General features: G+C 49.0%; 1 protein-coding gene across 3 annotated transcripts in view; it reads right to left on the reverse strand.

Annotated features, from left to right (window-relative positions):
- Positions 1-12,532, reverse strand: part of PCLO (piccolo presynaptic cytomatrix protein) — a 665,287-nt gene extending 652,755 nt beyond the window's left edge. For all 3 annotated transcript variants that reach the window (XM_069765158.1, XM_069765159.1, XM_069765157.1), the window contains exon 1: positions 12,168-12,532. In XM_069765158.1, the coding sequence (XP_069621259.1) occupies positions 12,168-12,361 (194 nt within the window). In that variant the 5' untranslated portion in view covers positions 12,362-12,532. The remainder of the gene's footprint in view (positions 1-12,167) is intronic.
- Positions 12,533-13,663: the final 1,131 nt, after the last annotated feature.

Genomic DNA, 13,663 nt, shown 5'->3' on the forward strand with positions numbered 1-13,663 from the left:
GTGTCTAAATATTGGAGCTCCCCCACATGTGACCCCATTTTGGAAACTAGACCCCCCCCAAGGAGCTTATCTAGATGCATAGTGAGCACTTTGAACCCCCAGATGCTTAACAAATTGATCAGTAAAAGTGAAAAAGTCCTTTTTTTCGCAAAAAAAATTTTTAGCCTCAATTTTTTCATTTTCTCATGGGCAACAGGATAAAATGGATCCTAAAATGTGTTGGGCAATTTCTCCTGAGTACACCGATACCTCACATGTGGGGGTAAACCACTGTTTGGGCACACGGCAGGGCTCGGAAGGGAAGGAGCGCCATTTGACTTTTAAATGAAAAATTAGCTCCAATCGTTAGCGGACACCATGTCGCGTTTGGGGAGCCCCTGTGTGCCAAACCATTGGAGCGCCCCCACATGTGACCCCATTTTTTAAACTAGACCTCCCATGGAACTAATCTAGATGTGCGGTGACTACTTTAAACCCCCAAGTGCTTCACAGAAGTTTATAACGCAGAACTGTGAAAATAAAAAATCATTTTTCTTTCCTCAAAAATTATTTTTTAGCCCGCATTTTTTTTATTTTCACAAGAGTAATAGTAGAAATTGGACCCCAAATGTTGTTGTCCAGTTTGTCCTGAGTACGCTGATACCCCATATGTGGGGGGAACCACTGTTTGGGCACACGTAGGGGCTCGGAATGGAAGTAGTGACGTTTTGGAATGCAGACTTTGAAGGAATGGTCTGCGGGCATCATGTTACTTTGCAGAGCACCTGATGTGCCTAAACAGTAGAAACCCCCACAAGTGGCCTCATTTTGGAAACTAGACCCCCCAAGGAACTTATCTAGATGTGTGGCGAGCACTTTGAACCTCCAAGTGCTTCACTGAAGTTTATAACGCAGAGCCGTGAAAATAAAAAATCATTTTTTTTCCTCAAAAATTATGTTTTTGCAAGCAATTTTTTATTTTCAAAAGGGTGACAGGAGAAATTGGACCCCAATAGTTGCTGCCCAGTTTGTCCTGAGTATGCTGGTACCCCATATGTGGGGGGTAAACCACTGTTTGGGCACACGTCGGGGCTCAGAAGGGAAGTAGTGACGTTTTGAAATGCAGACTTTGATGGAATGGTCTGCGGGCGTCACGTTGCGTTTGCAGAGCCCCTGATGTGCCTAAACAGTAGAACCCCACTACAAGTGACCCCATTTTGGTAACTAGACCCCCCAAGAAACTTATCTAGATATGTGGTGAGCAATTTGAACCCCCAAGTGCTTCACAGAAGTTTACAACACAGAGCCGTGAAAGTAAAAAATAATTTTTCTTTCCCCCAAAATTATGTTTTAGTAAGCAATTTTTTATTTTCCCAAGGGTAACAGGAGAAATGAGCACCAATATTTGTTGCGCAGTTTGTCCAGAGTACGCTGATACCCCATATGTGGGGGGTAAACCACTGATTGGGTACACGTTGGGGGCTCGGAAGGGAAGTAGTGACGTTTTGAAATGCAGACTTTGATGGAATGGTCTGGGGCGTCACGTTGCATTTGCAGAGCCCCTGATGTGCCTAAACAGTAGAAACCATGGGCACAGCGGATTTGGTTTTCCATAGGTCTACATGGTACTGTAAACCTGATGGAAAACTGCTACGAATCCGCAGCGGCCAATCCGCTGCGGATCCGCAGCCAAATCCGCACCATGTGCACATAGCCTAATTCTAACCCTAACCCTAGTTCTAACCCTAATTCTAACCCTAACCCTAGTTCTAACCCTAACCCTAGTTCTAACCCAAACCCTAGTGGAAAAATAAAAGTAAATATATTTTCTTTATTTTATTATTGTCCCTACCTATGGGTCTGATAAAGGGGGGGGTCATTTACTATTTTTTTTTATTTTGATCACTGTGATAGGTTTTATCATAGTGATCAAAATGTACCTGGAACGAATCTGCCGTCCGGCAGATTTGGCGGGCGCACTGCGCATGCAACCGCCATTTTGGAAGATGCGGCACCCATGGACAAGACGGAAAGACACCGGGAGGCTCGGTAAGTATGAGGGGGAAAGATCGGAGCACGGTGGGATCGGAGCACGGGAGAGTGGACAGGAGGAAGGGGGAGAGGACAGGAGGACGGAGGGGAGCGGAGCACAGGACAGAGGACTGGGGAGGAGATCGGTGACGGTGGGGGGGCAGATCAGTGTTTCCAGCCATGGCCGATGAAATTGTAGCATCAGCCATGGCTGGAATGTAATTATTCACCAGTTTTCATAGGTGAGATATTACAAATCGCCCTGTTTGGCTGTTTCACTTTCAACAGCCAATCAGAGCGATCGTAGCCACGGGGGGGGGTGAAGCGGAGCTGAAGTACCACTCACCCTGTCCCTGCAGATCGGGTGAAATTGGAGTTAACCCTTTCATGATTCTAACGTGGTGTCACAGGTCGGGAAGGGGTTAAAATACACTGCTCAGTCCTCCATATAGCATAATACACTCCTCATAGTGCTCCATATAGTATAATGCACCCCATAGTTCTTCATATAGTATAACGTATTCCCCATAGTCCTCAATACAGTATAATGCAGCCCACATATAGTATAATGCAGCCACCACCCTACAGAATATAATTCAGCCACCCCAGAGTATAATGCAGCCACCCCAGAGTATAATGCAGCCACCCCATAGAATATAATACAGCCCCCCTCATAGTTTAATGCAGCCCCATCATAGAGTATGATGCAATCACCCCTCAAAGAATATAAATATAATAAAGCCCCCCATAGAATATAATGTAGCCCCGAATAGAATATAATACAGCCCACCTCCCCACAGAATATAATGCAGCCCCAGTATGATGAGTATGATGAGACGCAATCATCCCTCATAAAATCTAATACAGACCCCCATAGAATATAATACAGCCCACCTACCCATAATATATAATGTAGCCCCCATAGAATATAATGCAGCCCCCCATAGTATATAACACAGCCTCCCCCATAGAATATAATATACCCCCGCAATAGTATATAACACAGCCACATAGTATATAACACGGCCTCCCCCATAGAATATAATATACTCCCATAGTATATAGCAAAGCCCGCATAGTATATAGCACAACCCGCATAGTTTATAGCACAACCTGCATAGCAGATAACACAGCCCACGTAGTAGTATACAGCACAGCCCACGTAGTAGTATACAGCACAGCCCACACAGTAGTATACAGCACAGCCCACACAGTATTATACAGCACAGCCCATGTAGCAGTATACAGCACAGCCCACCTAGCAGTATACAGCACAGCCCACCTAGCAGTATACAGCACAGCCCACCTAGCAGTATACAAAAAAGCCCATGTAGCAGTATACAGCACAGCCCACGTAGCAGTATACAGCACAGCCCACCTAGCAGTATACAGCACAGCCCACTTAGCAGTATACAGCACAGCCCACTTAGCAGTATACAGCACAGCCCACATAGTAGTATACAGCACAGCCCGCATCTCTCCTCCCCCCCAAGAATGGCCCCACAGTCCAGTAAAAAAAAAAAAACACACTCCTCACCTCTCCTCGTGCCCGCGTTACTCCCTGCTCCTGTCTCGGCGGCTGCCGCTGCACTGCCTGACACACAGTGAGGACAGGCGCACCCGCAGTGTCAGAGGCAGAGCGGGGAATGATGGGAGAGGGGGTGTCAGCAGACACTCGCTCCTCCATCATTGCATTCAACTGTACCGGCGTCATAGACGCCGGTATAGTTGAATGCGGTGGTGGTGCTGGTGGGGGGGGGTGAGTCGGCATGCTGCGGTACACTACTGGCACCAGCCCTTCTGGCATTTGCCAGAAGTGCCTGATGGCCAGTCCGGCCCTGATCAGGACCATATAACTAGTTTCGGTGGTCGGACTGTGCTGACTGATTCTTTGTATGTTTCAATCAAACTGTCTGGCAACTTTTCCAGCCATATTTGAACATTACATATCCATTTACCAACTACGATCCTGTTGATCAGCACTCAGTTTGTGCGTTTGATCAGCTTTGTTGCCTTCAAATAATCTAGTTTATCAGCATAATGCTCTTTGTAATCACAGAAGGTGCCGCTGGGCCCATATTGTTATTTCTGATTTCAGCAATGTGCGCAAAAGACACTTGATTCCATTCCCAGGCACCAGATTGCCTGAACACGACACACATTACAACACGGTATCCCACAATGGAGAGCCACAATATCATCAGACTGGGATGACAGAAGTCAGCAGTATACCAGAACACCATGTATAATGTGGAGACATCATGGAAACAGCCCATGACCTAACTATAATAATAATTATAATAATAATTTTTATTTATATAGCGCCAACGTATTCGTTGCGCTTTACAAATTATAGTGGGGACTTGCACAGACAATAGACATTACAGCATAACAGTAATACAGTTCAAAACAGATACCAGGAGGAATGAGGGCCCTGCTCGCAAGCTTACAGACTATGAGGAAAAGGGGAGACACAAGAGGTGGATGGTAACAATTGCTATAGTTATTCGGACCAGCCATAGTGTAAGGCTCGGGTGTTCATGTAAAGCTGCATGAACCAGTTAGCTGCCTAAGTATGTAACAGTACAGACACAGAGGGCTATTAACTGCATAAAGTGAATGAGAACATAATGCGAGGAACCTGATTATGTTGTGTTTTTTTTTGTGTGTGTTTTTTTTTTTTTTTTTTAAATAGGCCACACATGGATCGTTAGGTTAATGCATTGAGGCGGTAGGCCAGTCTGAACAAATGAGTTTTTAGGGCACACTTAAAACTGTGGGGATTGGGGATTAATCGTATTAACCTAGGTAGTGCATTCCAAAGAATCGGCGCAGCACGTGTAAAGTCTTGGAGACGGGAGTGGGAGGTTCTGATTATTGAGGATGCTAACCTGAGGTCATTAGCGGAGCGGAGGGCACGGGTAGGGTGGTAGACTGAGACCAGAGAGGAGATGTAGGGTGGTGCTGAGCCATGGAGTGCTTTGTGGATGAGGGTAGTAGTTTTGTACTGGATTCTGGAGTGGATGGGTAGCCAGTGTAATGACTGGCACAAGGTAGAGGCATCGGAGTAACGGTTGGTGAGGAATATGATCCTAGCAGCAGCATTCAGGACAGATTGGAGCGGGGAGAGTTTGGTAAGAGGGAGGCCGATTAGTAGAGAGTTACAATAGTCCAGACGAGAATGAAAAAGTGAAACAGTAAGAGTTTTTGCAGAGTCGAAAGTAAGAAAAGGGCGAATTCTAGAAATGTTTTTGAGATGCAGATAAGAAGAGCGAGCCAGTGATCGGATGTGGGGGGGTGAATGAAAGGTCAGAATCAAGGATGACCCCAAGGGAGCTGGCATGTTGCTTTGGAGTAATGGTGGAACCACACACGGAGATGGCAATGTCAGGCAAAGGTAGGATAGTAGAGGGAGAGAACACAAGGAGTTCAGTTTTTGACAGGTTTAGTTTCAGATAGAGGGAGGACATGATGTTAGAGACAGCGGTAAGACAATCAATGGTGTTTTGTACTAAGGCAGGCGAGATATCAGGAGCAGAATTGTATAATTGGGTGTCATCAGCATAGAGATGGTACTGTAAACCAAATCTACTGATTGTTTGTACAATAGGGGCAGTATACAATGAGAAGAGGAGGGGGCCTAGGACTGATCCTTGAGGAACCCCAACAGTAAGGGGAAGGTGAGAGGAGGAGGAACCAGCAAAACATACAGTGAAGGATCGGTCAGAGAGATAGGAGGAGAACCAGGAGAGAATGGTGTCCTTGAGGCCGATGGAGGGGAGCATAGTGAGGAGGAGCTGATGATCCACAGTATCGAATGCTGCAGAAAGATCCAAGAGAATTAGCATGGAGTAGTGACCATTAGATTTAGCTGTTAGTAGGTCATTAGAGACTTTAGTGAGGGCAGTTTCAGTAGAGTATAAAGAGCGGAAGCCAGATTGAAGAGGGTCGAGAAGAGAGTTATCTGAGAGATAGCGGGTAAGACGGGAGTGGACCAGGCGTTCGAGGAGTTTAGAGATGAAGGGAAGATTAGAGACAGGTCTATAATTAGCGGCACAGTTTTGGTCGAGGGATGGTTTTTTAAGTAATGGATGTATGATGGCATGCTTAAATGAGGAGGGAAAAATACCGGAAGTGAGGGAAAGGTTGAATATTTTTGTTAGGTGAGAGGTGACAGCCGGGGAAAGGGACTGGAGGAGATGTGACGGAATGGGGTCACTGGTGCAAGTGGTCGGGCGAGAAGATGCAAGGAGCCTGCTTACTTCTTCTGTAACTGGTTCAAAGTCAGAGAGTGAACTAGGTGCAGTGGGGGAGGGAGGACAGTGCATGGTATGAAGAGATTGGGAGATGATTTCCTGTCGAATGTGGTCAATTTTGTCTTTGACGTAATTGGCCCAGATCGTCAGCACGGAAATCCGTGGTTGGGGCCTGCTCTCTTGGGTTGAGTAGGGACAGGAACGTGTCAAAGAGACGTTTAGGGTTATTGGACAGGGAGGTGATGAGGGTGTTGAAATAGGTTTGTTTGGAGAAGTGAAGGGCAGAATTGTATGTCTTTAGCATGAACTTATAATGGATGAAATCTTCAGGTAGATTAGATTTTCTCCACAGACGTTCTGCGCACCTGGAGCACCGCTGCAGGAAACGTGTTTGCAGCGTGTGCCACGGTTGTTGCCGTCTGTGCTGAGTTGTTTTATGTATAGGAGGAGCAGCTTCATCCAGAGCACTTTGCAGGGTTTCATTGTAATGCTTCAGAGCAGAATCAGGACATGAGATGGAGAAGATTGGGGCCAATGAGGACTGCAAGTTCTTCATAAGTTTCTGGGTGTTAATGGCCTGTATGTTTCTATAAGTGTGGAAAGTGGGGGTGACTAACTGTGTCCATATGCCCGGCCTTTAGAGGTAGGACAGAAAGCCATTGTGTCCGAATGTCGCCTGTTCTGGCAGACGTCAACTATTACACATGCATCTTCCCTTAACAGGAGAAGTAATTTGCTGAAGGTGCAACACTGTTGGCCTTCCTAAATCCGAAAACTTATGGTCCAAAATAAGATATCATTTCCCATCACTAGACTAATGTAAAGCACACAGGAGACGCATTTCAATCCGGTTTTAACATATTCACCCAGAAGTATGGGGAACCATGACTAATGAAAAACTAGACAACCCAATGCCAAACCTACGCTCCTTCCGAACCCCAAAAAGTCTGTCGTAAATGCAATTTCACCAAAAATTGTGGCAAGTCATTATGTCTGGCTGTATACCAGTTTATTATTCAAATTATTTTGCCAGTGGTTCTAAAACAGGAATGGGAAATAAAGAACAAAAATATAATGGACGTGACCTGACTCAAATATTTTTTAAAGATGTAATAGAGGGAGGGGGCATTTGTTTCTCTGCAAATCAGCTACATCTTGAGGCCAGTAAGGGCTGCTGATGTGCAGAGTAGATAGAAATAATTCTCTCACAATATTCTGATGTCACCAAAATCTGGAGAAAGTTACAGAATTGAGACTGGTGGTGACATATTTACTTCAAATATGAGCTGCCATATCTCCATGCTGAAATGCCATGGAGGTAGATAAGGATAAATGATAGATAGATAGATAGATAGATAGATAGATAGATAGATAGATAGATAGATAGATAGATAGATAGATAATAGACATATAATAGATAGATAAATAATAGATAATAGATTTATAAGAATGCAGTATATTGAATACTATGATTTGCTTTTGAGATTGCCATATGGAGAAATTGTGATATGAGGCCTAAAGGTCTGATCTAACTAATACTAATTGCAGGTTCTATTTTCTTGCCAAATAATTTCCATTAACTGGTAGTTACATTAATTTAATTAAAAGCCAGGTAAGTATTGCAAAGCAAGGAAAAGAGAATATTCTGAGATTTGTTTCCACCACTTATACATAAAAAAGTGTAAACCTGCCTTGCTTATTTTTTCCTTAGACTGGTTACTTTAGAAATAAAACAGTTACCAGCTCAGGCTAATGAGAAATAGACCCTATAGGGCTACAATGGAAATCTGCTGTAATGTGCAATCGTACACACTGTTTTCTTCAGCAAGTTTACGTTTTAACACTATCATTCCCAAATGCCTCCACAAGAAACAGTGATTTTGTAATGAACTGATTTGACTAGCAAGTAATGAGACGTCTATCGATACCAGTAAAGCAAGATACTGCTGCAAAGCCTACATTGACTACTTAGACATTTAATGAGTGTCATATTTTTCTGCCTCCTAGCAGAACTTCTTATTTGCCGCCATATCCCTGCAGCAAGGCAAGGCTTGCCCTGACACAATACACATATAATGATGGCCCTCGTTTAGCTCAGCGACACATGCACATTGCCATTTGCAATGGTTCCCAGACTGCACAGTAGAAGAAATGTGGAATGAGAGAGGCAGAAAGGCCAGGGCACCATGAATAGACTGCAATCAATATGTATCCTGGCATATATGTGTATATATCAGGCTGTGCTGAGCTGTCCTTAATGGCAGCAGATCTGATCTCACAGAGGAGCTGTGGCCACAGGCTGCTGTATGGCATGTAGCTGCCCAGTAATACATACACTGTGTGCCCATAGCAGTGATGATCGGCAGCAGCTATTATTGGGTAGATCCCTCACACACACAGAGCATGGCTGTATATGGAGGCAGCAGATCTGATCTCACAGAGGAGCTGAGGCCACAGGCTGCTGTATGGCATGTAGCTGCCCACTAATACATGCACTGTGTGCCCATAGCAGTGATGATCGGCAGCAGCTATTATTGGGTAGATCCCTCACACAGAGCATGGCTGTATATGGAGGCAGCAGATCTGATCTCACAGAGGAGCTGAGGCCACAGGCTGCTGTATGGCATGTAGCTGCCCACTAATACATACACTGTGTTCCCATAGCATTGATGATCGGCAGCAGCTATTATTGGGTAGATCCCTCACACAGAGCATGGCTGTATATGGAGGCAGCAGATCTGATCTCACAGAGGAGCTGAGGCCACAGGCTGCTGTATGGCATGTAGCTGCCCACTAATACATACACTGTGTGCCCATAGCAGTGATGATCGGCAGCAGCTATTATTGGGTAGATCCCTCACACAGAGCATGGCTGTCCTTAATGGCAGCAGATCTGATCTCACAGAGGAGCTGTGGCCACAGGCTGCTGTATGGCATGTAGCTGCCCACTAATACATGCACTGTGTGCCCATAGCAGTGATGATCGGCAGCAGCTATTATTGGGTAGATCCCTCACACAGAGCATGGCTGTATATGGAGGCAGCAGATCTGATCTCACAGAGGAGCTGTGGCCACAGGCTGCTGTATGGCATGTAGCTGCCCACTAATACATGCACTGTGTGCCCATAGCAGTGATGATCGGCAGCAGCTATTATTGGGTAGATCCCTCACACAGAGCATGGCTGTATATGGAGGCAGCAGATCTGATCTCACAGAGGAGCTGAGGCCACAGGCTGCTGTATGGCATGTAGCTGCCCACTAATACATACACTGTGTGCCCATAGCAGTGATGATCGGCAGCAGCTATTATTGGGTAGATCCCTCACACAGAGCATGGCTGTCCTTAATGGCAGCAGATCTGATCTCACAGAGGAGCTGAGGCCACAGGCTGCTGTATGGCATGTAGCTGCCCACTAATACATGCACTGTGTGCCCATAGCAGTGATGATCGGCAGCAGCTATTATTGGGTAGATCCCTCACACAGAGCATGGCTGTATATGGAGGCAGCAGATCTGATCTCACAGAGGAGCTGAGGCCACAGGCTGCTGTATGGCATGTAGCTGCCCACTAATACATACACTGTGTTCCCATAGCATTGATGATCGGCAGCAGCTATTATTGGGTAGATCCCTCACACAGAGCATGGCTGTATATGGAGGCAGCAGATCTGATCTCACAGAGGAGCTGAGGCCACAGGCTGCTGTGTGGCATGTAGCTGCCCACTAATACATACACTGTGTGCCCATAGCAGTGATGATCGGCAGCAGCTATTATTGGGTAGATCCCTCACACAGAGCATGGCTGTCCTTAATGGCAGCAGATCTGATCTCACAGAGGAGCTGTGGCCACAGGCTGCTGTATGGCATGTAGCTGCCCACTAATACATGCACTGTGTGCCCATAGCAGTGATGATCGGCAGCAGCTATTATTGGGTAGATCCCTCACACAGAGCATGGCTGTATATGGAGGCAGCAGATCTGATCTCACAGAGGAGCTGTGGCCACAGGCTGCTGTATGGCATGTAGCTGCCCACTAATACATGCACTGTGTGCCCATAGCAGTGATGATCGGCAGCAGCTATTATTGGGTAGATCCCTCACACAGAGCATGGCTGTATATGGAGGCAGCAGATCTGATCTCACAGAGGAGCTGAGGCCACAGGCTGCTGTATGGCATGTAGCTGCCCACTAATACATACACTGTGTGCCCATAGCAGTGATGATCGGCAGCAGCTATTATTGGGTAGATCCCTCACACAGAGCATGGCTGTCCTTAATGGCAGCAGATCTGATCTCACAGAGGAGCTGAGGCCACAGGCTGCTGTATGGCATGTAGCTGCCCACTAATACATGCACTGTGTGCCCATAGCATTGATGATCGGCAGCAGCTATTATTGGGTAGATCCCTGCCCAGAGCATGGCTGTATATGGAGGCAGCAGATCTGATCTCACAGAGGAGCTGTGGCCACAGGCTGCTGTATGGCATGTAGCTGCCCACTAATACATGCACTGTGTGCCCATAGCAGTGATGATCGGCAGCAGCTATTATTGGGTAGATCCCTCACACAGAGCATGGCTGTATATGGAGGCAGCAGATCTGATCTCACAGAGGAGCTGTGGCCACAGGCTGCTGTATGGCATGTAGCTGCCCAGTAATACATGCACTGTGTGCCCATAGCATTGATGATCGGCAGCAGCTATTATTGGGTAGATCCCTCACACAGAGCATGGCTGTATATGGAGGAAGCAGATCTGATCTCACAGAGGAGCTGAGGCCACAGGCTGCTGTATGGCATGTAGCTGCCCAGTAATACATGCACTGTGTGCCCATAGCAGTGATGATTGGCAGCAGCTATTATTGGGTAGATCCCTGCCCAGAGCATGGCTGTATATGGAGGAAGCAGATCTGATCTCACAGAGGAGCTGTGGCCACAGGCTGCTGTATGGCATGTAGCTGCCCACTAATACATGCACTGTGTGCCCATAGCAGTGATGATCGGCAGCAGCTATTATTGGGTAGATCCCTCACACAGAGCATGGCTGTATATGGAGGCAGCAGATCTGATCTCACAGAGGAGCTGTGGCCACAGGCTGCTGTATGGCATGTAGCTGCCCACTAATACATGCACTGTGTGCCCATAGCAGTGATGATCGACAGCAGCTATTATTGGGTAGATCCCTCACACAGAGCATGGCTGTATATGGAGGCAGCAGATCTGATCTCACAGAGGAGCTGTGGCCACAGGCTGCTGTTTGGCATGTAGCTGCCCACTAATACATGCACTGTGTGCCCATAGCAGTGATGATCGGCAGCAGCTATTATTGGGTAGATCCCTCACACAGAGCATGGCTGTATATGGAGGCAGCAGATCTGATCTCACAGAGGAGCTGTGGCCACAGGCTGCTGTTTGGCATGTAGCTGCCCAGTAATACATACACTGTGTGCCCATAGCAGTGATGATCGGCAGCAGCTATTATTGGGTAGATCCCTCTCACAGAGCATGGCTGTATATGGAGGCAGCAGAACTTCAGCACCATGGCCAGGGCTAATCTGGTGTAATGACGCCCAGCATAATCCTCTGGGCATGGCATCAGCCTGGGATCATGGCATCGCCCACAGCTGTGCCCACCGCCCCACAGAGATCCAGCGCCACAATAAATCCAGAATCCTAAATCTCATCCATTATTAATCCTGATTCCTCTCACCACTGATATGGGGAGGAGGTGTTTAAAGGGACCTGTGACCGCACACTCAGCCATGCAGAACATGGACACGTCCCATCCGCACACACAGGCAGCGATCTGCAGACACAAGGGCTGGTGGGGAGAGGGCACTACAGCTGGTCACGTCCTCCCAGATCGGGCTCCAGTGATCAGACATATGTGGGTGGCAGCACTTGCCTTGTCGCTGGGCGATCCGCCGGCTGCTCCTGCGCCCTTGACATGACAGCTGCGATCTGCTTCCTCTCCTCCTCGCTGAGCCGGCTCAGGTCAGCCTCCATTCCAGCAGGGATCTGGGCGAAGCCCCCTCTGCCATCGCCCTCCGGATGGCCACCCGGCCCTTCTCCGCCTTCTATGCTGCCCTCGTTGCCCATGATGAGCCGCCTGCTGCCCGGTGTGTACGACTAGCACTGCCCCGCTCGGTGTCCGCGCCGCTCCCTGCCACCGTCTAATCCTGCGCGGCTTCTTCCATAGTGACGGGCTCCGGCGCTAGTGATCCGGCTGCCGGGCTACAGATGCTACGGCTGCAAGTCTCCTCCTCTCCTGGGCAGGGAGCATGCTCGGCTCCGGCAGGTGATCAGCGCATCATCATCATCACCACGGCCATCCATGGCTTAAAGGGGCACGGTGAGTGATGACCCGACCCCCAGCATGGCCGCGGGCACCCACGGTACACAGCAGGGTGAGTGATGACCCGACCCCCAGCATGGCCGCGGGCACCCACGGTACACAGCAGGGTGAGTGATGACCCGACCCCCAGTATGGCCGCGGGCACCCACGGTACACAGCAGGGTGAGTGATGAACCGACCCCCAGCATGGCCGCGGGCACCCACGGTACACAGCAGGGTGAGTGATAACCCGACCCCCAGCATGGCCGCGGGCACCCACGGTACACAGCAGGGTGAGTGATGACCCGACCCCCAGTATGGCCGCAGGCACCCACGGTACACAGCAGGGTGAGTGATAACCCGACCCCCAGCATGGCCGCGGGCACCCACGGTACACAGCAGGGTGAGTGATGAACCGACCCCCAGCATGGCCGCGGGCACCCACGGTACACAGCAGGGTGAGTGATGAACCGACCCCCAGCATGGCCTCGGGCACCCACGGTACACAGCAGGGTGAGTGATGACCCGACCCCCAGCATGGCCGCGGGCACCCACGGTACACAGCAGGGTGAGTGATGACCCGACCCCCAGTATGGCCGCGGGCACCCACGGTACACAGCAGGGTGAGTGATGACCCGACCCCCAGCATGGCCGCGGGCACCCACGGTACACAGCACGGTGAGTGATGACCCGACCCCCAGCATGGCCGCGGGCACCCACGGTACACAGCAGGGTGAGTGATGACCCGACCCCCAGCATGGCCGCGGGCACCCACGGTACACAGCAGGGTGAGTGATGACCCGACCCCCAGCATGGCCGCGGGCACCCACGGTACACAGCACGGTGAGTGATGACCCGACCCCCAGCATGGCCGCGGGTACCCACGGTACACAGCAGGGTGAGTGATGACCCGACCCCCAGCATGGCCGCGGGCACCCACGGTACACAGCAGGGTGAGTGATAACCCGACCCCCAGCATGGCCGCAGGCACCCACGGTACACAGCAGGGTGAGTGATGACCTGACCCCCAGCATGGCCACGGGCACCCACGGTACACAGCACGGTGA

The sequence above is a fragment of the Ranitomeya imitator genome, chromosome 4 (genome assembly GCF_032444005.1).
Source record: "Ranitomeya imitator isolate aRanImi1 chromosome 4, aRanImi1.pri, whole genome shotgun sequence".
NCBI lineage: Eukaryota > Metazoa > Chordata > Amphibia > Anura > Dendrobatidae > Ranitomeya > Ranitomeya imitator.